The sequence below is a fragment of the Leopardus geoffroyi genome, chromosome C2 (genome assembly GCF_018350155.1).
Source record: "Leopardus geoffroyi isolate Oge1 chromosome C2, O.geoffroyi_Oge1_pat1.0, whole genome shotgun sequence".
Taxonomy (NCBI): Eukaryota; Metazoa; Chordata; class Mammalia; order Carnivora; family Felidae; genus Leopardus; species Leopardus geoffroyi.
Window position 1 is genome coordinate 58,770,351 of NC_059333.1, and position 17,689 is coordinate 58,788,039.

The 17,689-nt window shown below is 46.6% G+C and overlaps 1 protein-coding gene across 8 annotated transcripts in view; it reads left to right on the plus strand.

The window, feature by feature from the left end:
* Positions 1-3,588: 3,588 nt before the first annotated feature.
* Positions 3,589-17,689, plus strand: part of CC2H3orf52 (chromosome C2 C3orf52 homolog) — a 35,871-nt gene continuing 21,770 nt past the window's right edge. For 2 of the 8 annotated variants that reach the window (XM_045502022.1, XM_045502021.1), the window contains exon 1: positions 3,589-5,656. In XM_045502022.1, coding sequence (XP_045357978.1) covers positions 5,077-5,656 — 580 coding nt within the window. In that variant the 5' untranslated portion in view covers positions 3,589-5,076. Of the gene's footprint in view, positions 5,657-12,163; positions 12,294-17,689 lie in introns of all 8 variants that reach the window. The other 6 variants (XM_045502024.1, XM_045502023.1, XM_045502020.1 and 3 more) reach the window with 6 other exon arrangements.

The window sequence follows — 17,689 nt, forward strand, 5'->3', positions numbered from 1 at the left end:
TTTATTTATTTTGAGAGAGAGAAGGAGCGCGTGAGCAGGGGAGGGGCAGAGAGAGCGGGTGAGAGAGAATCCCAAGCAGGCTCTGCGCTGTCAGCGCAGAGTCGGATGCGAGGCTTGAAGCCACAAACCATGAGGTCATGACCTGAGCTGAAATCAAAAGTTGGATGCTTGACTGACTGAGCCACCCAGGTGCCCCTGTACTTTGTATTTATGGTCAGTTCTAAGGAGATTTGCCATTCAACAGTATACACCCACCTTGAGTCAGTTTGTGGTCTCAGTTAGGAGATGGAGGAGGGCTAGCACGATCTATCAGATTCATCACAGGGAGTTTTTCAAACCACATGTCCATGCTACCCCTCTAAGCACTTGCTTGCACAAATGTGAGTGCCCCGTGTTCCTCAGCAGTGCAGGGGTGGGCGGGGAGAAGGTTCAGACACACCAGCCTAACTCCCTTGGCTCTTTTGTGCCCAAATGCCTGGATGATGTCACTTCACTCTTGCCAAAGGGTAAATAGAGGCAAATCCAAATTCTGGTTTGGTTGGCAGAGTGGAACGGCCTCCGGAAATCAAGACAGGAGCATTTCTGTGTATCAGACTATCGGGGACTCTTGGCCTCCTTCACGGTGTCTTGAAATCTGCAAAATGCAGCATCACAAACCAAATATGTCTCAGTTGTTTTCTGCTTGATTAGTCTGAGTGGCTGAGCCCTTTGCTGCTGTTCACAGAGTCGTAGTGTTTGTCACCAGACAACATACGGATACGTATTGTTGTGTCTTCAAGTGGCACCGACCTGTTTGAAGGTTACGAGATGCTTTGGCGCTTTGGTGATCTCACTTGGATGATATGATTTTATTTTTCAGTTTATACTATCATTTGGGAAAATATTTGCTCTCAAAGGAGACATGAAGGAAGAAGAATGTGTATGATAAGAAAAGCAAAACTGAAAATGTTATACAGGTCAGTGAGTCTTGGCAACAAGTATGTTTTAAGTTTTTAATTTATTTACATTTTACTCCTTGAACAAACTGAAGCAATTGAGTGACTAATAATTTGAAATTATATTACAAAGAACTATTCGCTCAAGAAGAGTATACTTGAAAAAAACACGTTGGCATAACTTTACGAAAGAACAATACCCTTTAAAAATCTACCTGTATAGAAGGGGATTTTGAAGAAATGGGAAAAACAAATCCATGTAGAATTTGGGCTCTCATTCACAAATACCTAACTTCTGCCAAGAATTGTTTGATCTAGGGGCGCCTGGGTGGCTCAGTCAGTTGAACGCCCGACTTCAGCTCAGGTCATGATCTCACAGTCCGTGAGTTCCAGCCCCACGTCAGGCTTTGTGCTGACAGCTCAGAGCCTGGAGCCTGCTTCGGATTCTGTGTCTCCCTCTCTCTCTGCCCCTCCCTCACTCACACTGTCTCTCTCTGTCTCTCAAAAATGAATAAATGTTAAAAAAAAAAAAAAAAGAATTGTTTAATCTAAATTTGGTTGTACCTCAAGGGAGAAACATTTCTTTCTAACTCACTCTGAATCCTTAGTTTCGAGTCAGACTGACTGACAGGATGAAAAAGTCCTCAAGAAGAGATTGGGACCCTTCTCGTCATTCTAGGTCAGCTCTCTGGAGAGTAAGAAATTTGCAGTTACCAGAAATCAGGAGTAAGTTTCAAGTAAGAATTTAAGTAGTTCAGGTAATATTGGGAGGTGCCAACAAGTGTCGGTGGTCGAGAAAATGTGACAGGACGGGGGTACCTGGGTGGCTCAGTCGGTTAAGTGTCTGACCCTTCATTTTGGCTCAGGTCATGATCCCAAGAATGTGGGATCAAGCCCCATGTTGGGCTCTGTGCTGAGCGTAGAGTCTGCTTAAGATTCTCTCTCTTTCTGGGGGCCTGGGTGACTCAGTAGGTTGGGCTCTTAATTTCAATTCAGGTCATGATCTCATGGTTTGTGAGTTTGAGTCCCACATCAGGCTCTGCACTGACAGCGTGGAACCAGCTTGGGACTCTCTTTCTCTCTCTCTCTCTCTCTCTCTCTGCCACTCCCCCCCCCCATAAATAAATAAATATTTTTTAAAAAAGATTCTCTCTCTTTCCCCTGCCCCTGTCCTCTGCTCATGCTCTCTTGCTCTCTAAAATAAGAAAGGAAGAAAGGAAAAAGGAAGAAAGGAAGGAAGAAAGAAAATGTGACAGGACAGGAACACAAATCAATGTCAAAAGAAAATATATTGAATTGAGAATTATTCCTGGCTGCTAAGGGTTGGAGGTGGGTGCATATTAATTATAAACATAATTACAGAAAGTAAGGAATATTTACTGAGACCCTGCTATTTGTCAGGCCCACGAATAAAGGCTTTATTCTAATGACTTCATTTAATCGACTTTACTCGGTAGAAACCATTTTATAATGAGGAAAGAAGCTCATATTAAACAACTTGCCAAAGTACACACGGTGGTGAGAGTGCGAAATCTGTTTGTCTTCAAAGCTTATATTTCCATAGGGACGCCAACTATATGCAAGAGTTAGGTTAGTGGAATTCTAGAAATGCACCCTAGTCGAGATTAGAGAATACAGAAACCCTGCTTTGCAGACCTCAGAAGGCACTAGGAAATCTGACTTAGAGTGTGTTTGTGACGGTAAACAGTAGCTTTTTGATCCTCTGGTGCGTAAAGGAGCTTATAAATATCTATTCATGGAGAAACTGGGCTTGGGAGATAGCTACAACTCATCTGACACGGGGAGAGGGTCTTCCAGTGAAACTGATCTTCTGTAAACTGCAGGGCCGTGGGGAAGGTTGTCTGGGCCCCCCCGGTAAGGATGAGAGCTGGGATTTGAGACGTCTTGCTGATCCTATTTGGGGTCTCAGAGCCTGGGCCTAGCAAACCAGCACTGCTGAGAATATCAAACTAATCAACATTTATAGAGGGCACTGTGCTAAATCCAGAGCTAAGTACTGGGGATACATTGATACCTCAAGGAGCTTAAACAACAGAGGAGGTACACAAGAGAAAGAAATGACTCATGCTTCATGTTAGCCATTCTGGCCGCTTTACTGATTCTCAGACAGGAAAAGTCCAACAGGCTTCAGTTTCAGGTCCCTGTCTTGAATGTCCCTCTTCTTTCAGCACAGCCCAGCTACTGTCCTTACCACCTTTAACTCTTTGTTCAAGTTTCACTTTCTAAAAAATTAAGGACTAATTTAGTTACAGGTGTACAACATAATGATTGGATATTTGTGTAAACAATCACAATAAGTCTATAATGTCCATCCTCACACAAAGTTATCGTTCTTTGTCTCCTGATGAGAACTTTTAAGATCTACTCTCTTAGCAACTTTCTTTTTTTTTAATTTTTATTTCTCTTATTTATTAAAAAAATTTTTTTTAACATTTATTTATTTTTGAGACACAGAGAGAGAGAGAGAGAGCATGAGCAGGGGAGGGGTAGAGAGAGGGGGGGACACAGAATCTGAAGTAGGCTCCAGACTCTGAGCTGTTAGCACAGAGCCCGACGCGGGGCTGGAACTCACCAACCTTGAGATCATGACCTGAGCCGAAGTCGGACGCTTAACCGACTGAGCCACCCAGGCGCCCCTCTTAGCAACTTTCATGTATGCAATACACATGCTACCCTGCAGTCACCATGCTGGACGCTGTACCCCCAGGTCCTACGTATCCCACCTTCTGGCTGGGGCCTGAGTTGATGGCCCTATTTACAATTGCACCTCCTCTTTCCCCTTCACCACTTGACACTCCAGCTCCCTTAATCTGCCTTATTTTTCTCCATAGCACACGTCATTTCTAATATTCTAGAAATGTTGTTTAAGTTTGTTTCCCTCATTAAATAGAAGTGATCGCCATGGCAGTGATCTTGTTTTATTTAGCTACTTCTTCAGACATACCTCAAGCATCCAGAAGAATATCTGACATATAGCAAGCACTCAGTGATGTTGGTTGAATTAAAGTGGACTGAACCTGTGCCCCATTCAGCACGGTATACCACGTACTGGTAACAGAGAAGAGCGTGGAAAACTTCTGGGGGAGCACGCAAGTCAGGGAAGGTTTAGTGCTAAAAGTATGTATTAGCTAGAATTTAGAGATGGATGGGAATTGTTCATGCAGAAAGTGGGTAGGAAAAATACTGCAAGCAAAGGGAACATCATATACAAAGATGTGGGGGTGGCAATAGAATGGAATATGTGAGGGCCAGCCCGGAAGAGGAATGTGACCAGACCAGACTATTGAATGTCTGCGAAGGAAGACAAGATGTCAGTTACTGTAGGGAAAGATAGGGTGCAGGCTCCCTTTCTCTTGGCACCCCAGATTCATTTTCTTCTCTGAGCTTTAGGAGGCTGACCCCTGACTTCTGTCACCAGTTTCTGGTGGGAGTCACGGCAAGGAAAGTGGCAGGTATGGAGAAAGGTCACCGTATTTATTCCTGTCTGTCTCCTCCTTGCTGGGCTACAGTCCTGGAAGTGGCTGCAACTTTTTTGTGACCATAGAGCCCATCGGGAGGGCCCTCCTTCAAGGCTCCAGTCCCTTTTAGGCCCGTGGGTAATGATGGCTTTCTACTCTCGCTTGTCCTTGGGTGCCCTAGCACCCCTTCTTGGTTCTCTTAACCCTTGATCCTTTGTTGAAAAGCTTTTTCGAAAAATCCCAGCTGTGTGAATGCAGCCTGATTCCTGCAGAATGTGCCAGCTAGAGCGAAGAAAGCAGAAGTCAGTGCAGACCGGCAGCTGAGCAGCTGCAGTCAGCATGACCCCCTCCATCAGGCAGATGGAGTCCAGACGTTCTGGTACCAGGCAACTGACAACTAGAGACCCAATATTGAGGAAGTGTCTGAACAGTAGGCAGGCTTTTGGACACAGGTCGACCTCTTCTGAAGTGAAGCTTATTTACATGCATCCTGTCCACAACTCAAACTGGTCTTAATACGTGTGCTGAGGGCAAGCCCGCTCTGAACAGAAGCTCGAGATGATCAACACACACCTTGCTTAGCAAACAAAATCCCAGGCTCCCCGAACTAGACGTTCTGCGCGAGTGCGTACAGCCTTCCCAGTTGCTTGTTGATTCGATGAATGAACTTGGCGCTAGGCAGAGAACGCTGGGGCAAGCCCCGGCAGCAGACAGCTCCTGGAGGTGGAATGCTACCTTTCCTCCATGGCACGGCGGTCCGGACCCATCCTGGCCGCAGCTGCCACCCAACGGGCCCTGGGCTCAGCTTCTGCTTCGGATCTGCGCGAACAGGGAAAGGCAGAGCCGGCAGCGCCCTGAACAAACCAGAAAAACAGCCCTCTTCTGCTCTGCTCGCGAGCCCACGTAGGCGCGGCGGCTCTACCCCGGCGGGGGCCAGGGGCGCCTCCCCTTCGCCAGTGCCGCCCCGCCCCGCCCGCCGCCCGAGGTCGGCCCCGCCGCGCCCGCGGGGGGCGGAGTGTGAGCTCGCCGGGAGGCCGCTCTGGACTCTGCACCCCTACGTGTGTGCGCCCTACTTCCCGCGTGTCAGCCGTCCTCTGCCTGCCCATGGAAGGGGCCGGATCCCCATCGACGGGGGAAGAGCTGGAGCTCTCGGTGCTCGGGGGGCAGCCCGACGAGCAGAAGCCTCTCAACGGAACCGTCCAGGTCATCCCTCTCTCGGTCGAGGAGCCCCGCGCAGCCCAGGTAAGGCCTGCTGGGCTCCCGGGGCGGTGTCGGAGCGCGCTCTGAGCCCGGCTGTGGGCCCGAACCCAGGCTGGCACCCTCCCAGTTGCGCGTTTCCAGCCACCTCTCCCCGCATCGCGGACGCGGAGCGCTGGTGGTGCGCGCTGGGATCTACTGAATGGAGCGGATTCCGGAGTGCGCTCTAGCCGGAGCCGGCCGGAGTCCCTGCGACCCCTCTGGCCCCTCCGACCGCCATGGAACTTGAGGAATCCTACCCCGGAGGTGTGTGGCTCCTGTCTTCAGAGAGAGAATCCCCAAGGAGAGAGGTGGTTTAAAAAGGTTCCGTAACTTTAAATTCAGTGTGTGTGTGTGTGTGTGTGTGTGTGTGTGTGTGTGTGTGTTGTGTTTTCCAAGTAAGGAGAACTCGAGCGATAGATGGAGTCTTCTCCCTTTCTTTCATGGGCATCTCCTGGCCTTACCTTTACTGCCTTGCCACTTCCACCCACCCTCCATCCTCCCCCTCTGCGCATCATCCCCCAGCCGGCTCACATCCCTCAGACACACACTTTTTCTTTTCCCAGACTTTGATTTCTCCTGAAGACAGGGGACAGGGGAGTGAACTTGCCCTGCTCAGTTGATGGGAAGTGGTTTCAAAGTTCTTGTCCCGAAGAACTAGACTAATGGCTCATTTGCTTGGGCCTCCTTTCAATCTCTAAAGGACCTCTTTTCTGCTCCAGCCCTAGCAGTGACAGGAACATGATTCATTCTCATCAAATACTCGTAAAATAGCAGAGGCTTTGAATTCACAGCCATCTGCCGTCTGATGAACCCTAAGACTGGCTTGAGGTTTACAGAGCGCTTGGAACTCCCCATGTATATGGCTCCAACTTGATCTTTTTTAGATCTCACTTCTCCACTCCCACGCCTCGCCTTTGACTACTCTCAGCTGTTGATTTCAGGGATAAGCAAGGAAATCAAACGGTGAAAGCATTGCTTTTGCATGGGTTCCTGGAAACACTGTCCACTCTGCTTTTAGAAGAACCTATTGATACCCCGGAGAGTGATTTGGGGGATTTTATGAATGAGAGATGAACACCACAGAAGAATGAGGGTGAAAGAAAGATGGTCTGATATCTGTGCAAGTGGCTGCCACCATGGGCTTCTGCCTCAGACCTCCATGGCAGGGACTAGGAATGGATTTGGGAATACTTGCCACATGTTAGATAGATCCAGGACTCCCCAGTGACTCCAGGGACTGAATCCAGAGATAGGAGTTTTGGTGACAACTTCACCACTAAAAGGTGTGCCCTGAGGCAAGGTGCAAAGGTCTGTGTTCCCAAGGGTCAAATGGTAATGTAATGTGGTTAACTGGGCTTCTCTGGGAGGCCTGGGAATGCCTTGCTGAAAACAGATGAGTAGAAGCCACACTCACGTAGGGCATCCATATTCTATAATTGTTTATTTAGTACTTACCCAGGAGAGATTGCGCTTTCATGTTCTAATTACTTCCTCATCAGCCGGGTATACACGGAGAGCCTAGACTTCCTTGTGAATTAGCTTTGTAGGTCACCAAATAGTAAGAGCTATGGTGGTTGACAGAATGGTGTGGAGGTGAAGGGTTACCTGAGCACTCGGAGGGCATTCAAATATATTTGGACAGGAAACATCAAAAAATGAGAAAATCCTCCTGTAATGTGTTAATCATTCTCTTTGGTTCTGTAGAATAAGTTAAAGTGTATTTTATTTTATTAGAAGTTTATTTATTTTGAGAGAGAGAGTGAGAGAGAGGGAGAGAGAGAGAGAGAGGGAGAAAGAGAATCCCAAGCAGGCTCCATGCAGTCAGCACAGAGCCGACACGGGGCTTGAACTCACGAACCATGAGAGCATGACCTGAGCTGAAATCGAGAGTCGGACGCTTAACCTGCTGAGCCACCCAGGCTCCCCCTGAAGTGTATTTAAAAAAAAATTTTTTCTAACGTTTATTTATTTTTGGGACAGAGAGAGACAGAGTATGAACGGGGGAGGGGCAGAGAGAGAGGGAGACACAGAATGAGAAGCAGGCTCCAGGCCCTGAGCCATCAGTCCAGAGTCCGACGCGGGGCTCGAACTCACAGACCGCGAGATCGTGACCTGAGCTGAAGTCGGACGCTCAACCGACTGAGCCACCCAGGCGCCCCTGAAGTGTATTTTAAATTGAAAAGTCAACTACTGTACAATCCTGTAAAGTGCTTGGGCGTGCCAGGCATCTGAGAATTTTGTGTGTAGGGTCTCCTTCAACTCTATGCTAAGATTTCCAATTTTGAAATGCAGCTTAAGCCCATGTATTTTTATTTGTTATTTTATTTTATTATTTTTTAAGCCCACGTATTTTTAGTAACCATATGCTTTGTACGTATCATGTGCCACATACTTCCCATACATAAATCCTTCTAATTACCCCCAACAAACTTAAGAGGAAGGTGTCAGTGTTCTGATTTGACAGATGAAGAAACTGGAAGACTGAGGCTCAGAGAAGTTACCACAATACTCAGGTTCACTCAGTGGTGGCTCTGAGATTTGAACTCAGGCTTTTTAGGTCTCAAACAACGCTGTTTTTATGGGTTTATTTTATTGATAATTAGGGAGAGAAAATATATATGTAATTTATACTCACTTATGTATAATTGCCTAAATTATATGTTCCTAATTTCAGTAAGTTTGGGCACTTAAGTGAAATATGAGTATTTGCGTAGCATATCTGGGATGAGGAGGGAGTTGCGGGTGGATGGGTGAAGAGGAGGGGACAGTTTTGGGACAGTTGGGAAGAAGACACCCCGTGTCTAGGGTAGCTTCCTATTGGAAGGTCTGATCTGGGAGGGGATACAGAGGCAGTGGAAAGAACTTCTTTCCTCTTCTTGGAGCTTGAGGGGAAGGAATGTAAGCCGCTGAGTTTACTTTGCCTGTTGTCACTGTAAACATGGTAATATAGTTGGGTCAGAAATGAAAATGAAGTTATGGGTAATAGATGGAGATTGGTTTTCTTTTATGGCTCATCACATGGGCTCTGACCTCGGTTCCCAAATAGAAGTCCCGGAGACATTTTAAGGGACAGCATCATTAATAATGCAATAAGTTGATAGTTTTGAAGTAGGCAAGACTTCTGTGGACCGGCTAGCTAAAAATTAGCCCCATTGCTATGCATTGTTCAGAATTTAGGACAAGAATCAGCTAGATTCTTTATGTGTGGACAAGTGAATTAAATCCCACAATGAGATTACAAAGCACAGATTTTCCTACGCGCTAAGAAAAATTTTCCAGATACGTACATTATCTGCTCTTAATTGCGCCAAAGAGAAGAAAAGCTGTCTGTATCCAAGAGATAGTCTTGCCATTGTGGCGGGGCCTTATGTCATGTGTTTGGATGTGACTATCTGGGGGAATGTTTAGAGGGAAGCTACAAAAATTCTTGAGCCATAAAATGCAGATCATAGAATGTAAGATGCAGTTTGCAAAAGTCTCTGGAAAGCACCCTGCGGAAAAACCTGCCTGTGGCTTCTCCTCCTGGCCTAGAATTTGGGCGTGAGAGAATGAAGATGCCAGTGAAGGAGGCAGTATGTCTTTGTGACCTGGTTTTTAGGGGAGTCTCAGCGCAGGGAGCACTCACCTGCTGTATCAGAGTCTCTTCACCCTCAGGGCACCGTGGACTCTTGGGGGTGGGGGCGGGGGTGAGGGGGAACTTCTAAGGGATACACAAGTCTTGGTTGATGCTAATGTGCAGAGAGCTGAGAAGCACTGTCATTTATTTTTGGGTTAGGAGTAGCTGACCGACTACTTTATAATGGCTTAGAGTCTGTGAAGGTTAATTTTGCAAAGGATGGTGTCTCTCCCCGAGGGCTGACGGCAGGACAGTGAACTGGCTGTGTGTTGACAGCTTTGGGCTGGACACGAAGAGGCATTTTGTACAGGTGAGGGCTGTGTAATTCTGAGCTGACTTCCCCACTGAAGTCAGAGTAGTGGGCCCTTCATACCACCAGGGTCCTAGTTTATTATCTGTAAGGGAAAACATCAGTGAAGGCAACAAGAGGCCAGAGAGATGCATTGACCCTCATTCTGTGGTTCATTTGAGACGTCAGCCCATTTCATTTTGTACTCATCTTATGGTCCTGGCTGTTTCTTGTAGAAGGACTGAAAATGGCAGGGCATGTGGGTGGCTCAGTTGGCTAAGCACCTGACTCTTGGTTTCGGCTCAGGTCACCATCTCTCATTTCATGGGTTCGATCCCCATGGCAGGCTTCGTGCTTACAGTGCAGGGCCTGCTTGGTATTCTCTCTTCCCCTCTCTCTGCCCCTCCCCCACTGTCTCTCTGTCTTTCTCTCAAAATAAATAAATAAACTTAGAAGAAAAAAAAAAGGACTGAAAATGGCATGGGGTCATTTTGTTCTCAGGGGCTCTGTAAGTAGGAAGATATAGTCCTGTTCCCTGAGAAGTTAAAGGTTCCTTATACTGAGACTTCTTTTCCTCCATGCCTTATTGAGCCCTTGGCTTTGGTGGCTTTGGAGCAGTTTTCAATTTTTGGCTGGCACTGTCCTTGAACTCCAGAAGCATACTTACGTCAAGAGCGTTTTCTTCTGTCCAGACGTTCCCTTTATTGGTCCTTCATACCCAACCAGAGGAGCCAATGTAAAGTGCACTCAGGGGCTCCACAACGTGAGCTCTACTCCAGGATTTCTCCAAGTACCTTCTTACAAATTGTAGAACCCTCTACAACGAAGCCACACACATGTGTTACGTGCCTACTGCCCGACTGAGGCACAAGTGTGAGATGTAAGAACGAGGAAGTTCAAGAACCACCCCTCCTTCTATCTGGTTTCAGTTTACCTTGGAAGATAAGCTGGTATCTTGAACATGAAACCAGACAAAGCAGGGGCAGATGAGCTGCGTGGACAGCTCACGTTCTGGGCGCTGTCTCCTTGGGCAACGTGGCAGGGAGGTCTCCACAAAAGGAGAGATCTGACTTGGCTCCTGAAGAGTGACGAGGCTTCAGGACAGAAGTCTCAACCCTGATAGAGCAACTGATTCAGTCCGGGAGGCTCAAAATTACAAACGGGGGCCTGCCCCCACCTCGTGGCAATCTGGTCCCCTGTGTCCAGGTGGGGCCTCGGGGTGTGTAGTTTAAATTCCTCATGTGCAGCCGGCCAGGCTTGGGAACCTGTCACTGAGAAAGTCTGAACTGTAGTCCTAAAGTAAACGATTTCCTTTTCTGCTGGCCACCAGCACCGTCATGATGGGAGAGACAGTAAACAAGGTGCCTGTTCAGGAGCGAGACTCCAGAAATGCCTGCTGCTGCTTTGTGAGACGAGAATACTGAGCAACGATTGCTGTCATTTGTTGAATTGCTAATCTTTGTTTAGCAGGGGCTTCGTGCGAGCGATCTCTCGTGCATGCGATCTCTCGTGCACGCGATCTCTGGTTTCTACCACAGCCCTGTGTGCTACACTTGTTATTTTTACAGTTGAGGATGTCGGGGCTGGTGAGCTTCAGTAGCTTGCTGAATGAGGGCATCGCTCTGCTTTTAAGTGTGGGAGGGGAATCCCGATGCAGAAACACACCTTTTCCCCATCGCAGTCCTTGGTCTCTGTGTGGGAATTACCCAATGGCTCAGTGGGAAGCAGAAGAGTCCTGGGACCTTGTAGGGGCAGGTGGTGGCCCTGAGTGGAAGCACCGTGGCAGCCAGGCCCACTCGTAACCTGGAGCTCTGCACGATGGCATGGGGGGGGGGGGGGGGGGGGGGGGCGTGGACAAAAGGTGCCAGCTTTGTAGGGACACACAGCAGGCATCAGCCCTGGCTGCTCTCTGTACCTGCCTCTGGGAGATGGGCCAGTGGCCCCCCTGCGGGGCTGCTGGCATGCAATGAATTGGTGTTGGTGATCAATAAGCCATGGCAGTGGCTGCCTCACTGCAGCTTATTTCCTGCCTTGTCTCATGTCCTTCCTTTCATTTCCCTTCGCAGGCCCTAATTACACGTTACAGGTCACAGCAGTAGCCTCTTAGCTTTTGCACACACCATTTTGCTCTGAATCTTAAGTCTACTCTTATGCTCCAAAACCTTCCACAGGTCCCCAGCTCACACCAAATTAAGTCCAAACTGCTCTGACCGCATTCAGAGCCCTCTCAGATTGCCTCCAGCCTTTCACTCTCTCTAATCTTAGCTGTTATTACTTGCCACATTCCTGTTAGCTGAGGCTCTTGGCCAGGTCCGTCACGAACCCACACAAAGGATGCTTGCTCTCTCCTGGCTTTGGAATGCCTTTCTCTGTCCATCCTTCCGAATCCTGCCTAACCTCCCCACCTCAGGGCCCCCTGGGTGTTTTCTCCCTCACTTCTGTGTGAGGTTCCATTCTGCTTCTTTGTAAACCTGACTTCGTGGAGGGGAGCCCCCTGGAGGGCAGGATCCCGCTGCCTTCATTTCTGTATCACTGGCCCTTGGTAAGCATTCAGAAGTGCTTGTTGAGACCAGTGACTGCCTCACAGTGTCCCTCTGCTTTCCAGGCTAACAAGGAGAACCCTTGGAGCTCCTGTAATAAGAAATTGATTGGAAAGTGCAAACTGTGGATGGTCATTGCCTCTGTTTTCCTAGGTCTCATTGTAGTGATCATCATAAGCTTATGTCTTATTGGAGGTAAGAGGACTTAAGTAGGACTAAGTTGATGCATTTTAAGAACTTATGTAATGTTTATGACTTACACTTGTTTCTGATATGAAAGATGTGCTGATTGCTGTTTCTTTATGATATGAATTTAAAACTGGTTTGGGATTTGGTATGAGTGGCAGCTATACATGGTTTTTTGTTTGCTTTATTTCATTTTTTTTTTTTTTTTGTGGTTTGTTTTATAAGCTCTGAAAGAAGGGTGGAGACCAACATTTTACTTTAAACTCTGCCCACCAGATCTTGAAAATTTCTCAAGTGTTAATTTAAACACTAACTTGTATTTCATTGTGTCTCTGCACCTGCTGTTTGAATATTTTTCCTTATCATTTGTTTGCTAAAATAATTATTGTACTTCATCTGATATACCTGGGACATTATTATAATGATAAATAATGAATAGCCCATTTGAAAGCATCTTTAAAACTTCAACAGAACCATGAATGTATAAAATGTCATTAATTTATTTTGGAAATAACTGTTTATTATATTTGTATTATATGTGTTTACAAAACAAAACTTACATGGTGCTAACTATATCCTTTACATATATTATTTTAGTTATTATTTATTATGAAAATGAAAATAATCCATATTCAGTTACCCATGAAGCCCATCTATATTATTAATATTTCATTATACTTTCTCTATCCTTTTCTCGCATTTTTAAAATAATTTGAGATAAAGATTTTTTTAATCATCTTGTGGCCTACCTTTAGGATTTTTAATGCCATGTTGAGACCATTTTGCCAATTTATTAGAAATTATTTGTGAGGGGTGCCTGGGTGGCTCAGTCAGTTGAGCATCCGACTTCAGCTTGGGTCATGATCTCATGGTTGGTGAGTTTCAGCCACACATCAGACTCTCTGCTGTCAGCACAGGGCTCACTTTGGATCTTCTGCCCCTCTCTCTGTCTACTCCTCCCCCACTCATGCACTATCTCTCTCTCAAAAATCAGGAAACATTAAAAAGAAAAGAAATTATTTATGAACACTTTTTTTAAAATGACTGTGTGTGATGTAGTCTTCCACACCATTTTAAAGTGTTTTTAAGTAGTTGCTAATTTTTTATGATTATTGATATTAAGGTTTTCATGATGCATAAATATAGGACCCTCCAGTGGACAATCATTTCAGTTTTAAAATAGGAAAGAAGAAAATTGTTTTTATTTGTAAGTGGGGATGATTGCAGGGGAAGGGAGTTGGGATACGTCTTCTGGAGTTGGGATACTCTTGTATCCTGCAACTTTGCTGAATTCATGAATCAGTTCTAGCAGTTTTTTGGTGGAATCTTTTAGGTTTTCCACATAGAGTATCATGTCATCTGCGAAGTTGAAAGTTTGACCTCCTCCTGGCTGATTTGGATGCCTTTTATTTCTTTGTGTTGCCTGATTGCTGAGGCTAAGACTTCTAATACTATGTTGAATAACAGTGGCAAGAGTGGACATCCCTGTCTTGTTCCTGACCTTAGGGGGAAAGCTCTCAGTTTTTCCCCATTGAGGATGATATTAGTGTTGGGTCATTCGTATACGGCTTTTATGATGTCGAGGTATGCTCCTTCTACCCCTACTTTCTTGAGGGTTTTTATCCAGAAAGGATGCTGTATTTTGTCAAATGCTTTCTCTGCATCTGTTGAGAGGATCATATGGTTCTTGTCCTTTCTTTTATTGATGTGATGAATCATGTTAATTGTTTTGCGGATATTGAACCAGCCCTGCATCCCAGGTATGCATCCCACTTGGTCGTGGTGAATAATTTTTTTAATGTATTATTGGATCCTGTTGAGGATTTTTGCCTTCATGTTCATCGGGGAAATTGGTCTATAATTCTCCTTTTTAGTGGGGTCTCTGTCTGGTTTTGGAATCAAGGTAATGCTGGCCTCATAGAAAGAATGTGGCAGTTTTCCTTCCATTTCTATTTTTTGGAACAGTTTCAAGAGAATAGGTGTTAACTCTTCCTTAAATGTTTGGTAGAATTCCCCTGGAAAGCCATCTGGTCCTGGACTCTTGTTTTTGGGGAGATTTTTGGAGTTGGGATACTCTTGAGGGTGATCTAGTCTCCACAAGGATTTGGGTTGAGTTGGGTTCTTCTTAGTAAACCCGGTCTTGGGTGAGAGCAAGATTGAGGGTCCCCTGAGTCTCTCCAGAAGGCGTCCTGGGATTTTCTTCAGGAACTCCACTTGCCCTTCACCTCATGTTCCTCTTCCCGACCTCCTCCTCTCCTGTCTCAAGGGTTTAAAGTCCCTGAAGGAATAGGAAAGCTGAAAGATATATGCCAACCTCCAGCATGTTTCTCAGGCAGGCACCATGTTTGCTTAGTTACTTATGGCACAGTTGAGGTGGGATGGGTGATCCTTGGAGGCCATGGGCTGGTTTTGAGGTAGGTGCTACACCCCTTCCATCATGCTGAGGACAGCAGTTTTGGGGTGGGCCTTCATATGCCCTCTTCCCATCAACTCCCACAGGTGGATGTTGAAACTGAGGTTGAGCCATGCAGCCTTGTCCCATCACAATTAGGTGGTGCTATCCTGAATGTTGGCCGATTTGTCTCTTGGCGTCTGGGGCCTCTAACAAAGGATGATGCTTCAGGTCCAGTTGGTTTAATATTCAGGATTCTAAAGCACAAGACCCAAGAGCTGTCTTCCATTCTCAAAAATCATCCAACCTCTTCAACTCACAAACAGCGATCTGCAGAGGCAGGGATTGCATTTCCCTCCACAGTTTCCCAGGGGACATGTGAGTTCATAGGATAATATTCAGGGAGGAGCTCTATACTACGTGTAGTGCAAGCTTCATTCTCAGTGTGGTTGTAAAATCGTATTTAAAAATGTTAATGCTGTAGAGAGATTTGCAAACTTTCACATTTTTTAAATCAGAGCCCTACTTTTACTTTACTTGGCACCTCAGCCCTCAGGGGTTTGGGCCTTTGGGGAGAGTCATGATATGTGGCGGTGGGAGTTTGCAATAGGGAAAAAGGGCAGGGACAGGGCTCCCTCCATGACGGCCCCGGCCTCACCCAGAGCGAGCTCTGTAGGTACTTCTGGGATGACAGTATTAAGAATTGGTTATTGCCTAATTGCCAAGCCCCAGCAAGGGAATCAAATTCATAGAACTTCTGGGCTCTGTGTGGAAAATACTGCCGCCTGGAAAAGCACAGTGTTAGGAGAGTCAAGGGCTGCACATATGGCTGTCTGGCTTCATTAAGAAGTGAGGTTCCTCAGGGGCCCCTGGGTGGCTCAGGTGAATGAGTGTCAGACTCTTGGTTTCAGCTCCGGTCACAATCTCGTGGTTCATGATCTCATGGTTCTCGAGATCGAGCCCCGTGTGGGGCTCTGTTGCTGACAGCACTGAGCCTGCTTGGGGATTCTCTCTCCCTCTCTCTCTGCCCCTTCCCCTGCTCTCTCTCTGTCTCTCTCTGTCTCTCTCAAAATAAATAAATACACATTAAAAGCTTTTTTGGAAAAAAAAAAAGCGAGGTTCCTCCTGAGCTGCTTTTGCCATTTTTTTGCCTCCTTTTTCCCTTTCTCCTGCTCCTCAGTGTCCTGTCTCAGGGCTCCGTAGTACACAGACTGAGGCTCAGAGGCAGAGGTGTTAATGACTGTGGAGCCGGAGTGGACACAGAAGTGGACACGAAGCAGGTCCCACAACGGAAGGGGTAACTACCTGAGGAGGGCACAGTGGGGTACCCACAGAGAGGTGTCCACTGTGGAGGTGTACCTTGTCACTAACGTTGTTAAGAATGACCATCAAGGGGCGCCTGGGTGGCTCAGTCGGTTGAGCGTCCGACTTCGGCTCAGGTCACGATCTCGCAGTCCGTGAGTTCGAGCCCCGCATCGGGCTCTGGGCTGATGGCTCGGAGCCTGGAGCCTGCTTCCGATTCTGTGTCTCCCTCTCTCTTTGCCCCTCCCCCGTTCATGCTCTGTCTCTCTCTGTCTCAAAAATAAATAAACATTAAAAAAAAATTAAAAAAAAAAAAAGGAAAGAATGACCATCGACCATCAACTATGGTCTGTTTTGTTATTGTTAATTTTCTGCAGGCTGTGCACCCTTTACTGCCTGCCCCTCGGGTGGGCTGTCCAGCCACTTTGCCTTTGCCCTGCCATTGAAATGGTGGCAAATTCAGGGTCATGGCTCTGCTTATACCACTGAGCCGGGGCTGCCCACACACTGTGCAGGTGAGGCTAGCACTCTGCCAGGCTTATGGTAAACAGTGAAATCTTGTTAAGTGGCCGCGTTTGGGAGCAGAGCCCAGGGAATTGTGTTGAGTCTGGAGGCTTGGTTTTGTCTTAGCTCTTGAGGGAAGAGATAATGATGGATTCTCTTCTTCTCTCTAAAGAATTGTAAGTTCCTTGATATAAATGGTAAAGGGTCGGGGGAGGCTCCCCCCCTCCCTCCCCCCCCCCCCCCCCGACTCAAAGTCATCTTCTTTCTGGATAATTTGGAGGATCATTTAAGCACCCTTCAGGGTTCTCTTTGATTTGCCCCAGCCAGGGAGGGGAGAGACCTGAGGAACACCCCCTACGAGTGACACTCTGGGTTGGGCAAAGTATTTTAAATGTTACAAAAGCCAAACTGTGACAGGTAGGGGGACACTTGGAAATATACGTTAAAGGTGATCAGATTTAACACTGTGGAGACCCTTATGTGATATTCTCCAGCATCACGGATTTCTGCCTGGCTTCTTTGTTCTCTTTACATACAGGCTTTTCCGTGAATAAGAATGCTGTGGTTCCAAGATACTAGCTCAACCCGACCTGAACAAATTATGCATTTTCTCCAAGCTTCGATGTCTTCATTTTAAAATGAAAACATTTGGGGCGCCTGGGTGGCTCAGTCGGTTAAGTGTCTGACTTTGGCTCATGACCTCACAGTTCTTGAGTTCAAGCCCCGCGGCAGGCTCTGTGAGACGGCTCAGAGCCTGGAGCCTGCTTCGAATTCTGTGTCTCCTCCCTCTCTGTTCCCTCTCCTGCTGGCTCTCTCTCTCTCTCTCTCTCAAAAATAAATAAACATTAAAAAAAATTTTTTTTAATGAAAACAGTACTATTTAACTCATAGGGTTGGTTTGAGAATTACATGAGAATTACACCTACCGAGGCATAGCCGAGTGTCTGTACATGATGCTTAGTATATAGTAGCCATTCTTCCTGTTGTCTAGGCTTGATGTCTTGAAACTGTTTTTGATCTCTTCTTCTCTCCTATATCTAGGTAATTGTCAAAGATGTAAGCAGAGACTTCAGCAGAAGTGGCGTGTGTTGAATGTTTTGTTGAATGAATTGCTTTGCCTTTGAGTCGCGTATAAGAGCCACATTTTACGCTGTCGCAATGTGTTGGCAGACAGGTTGCACAGGGCAGTGCTCCCCGGTGCAGGCTG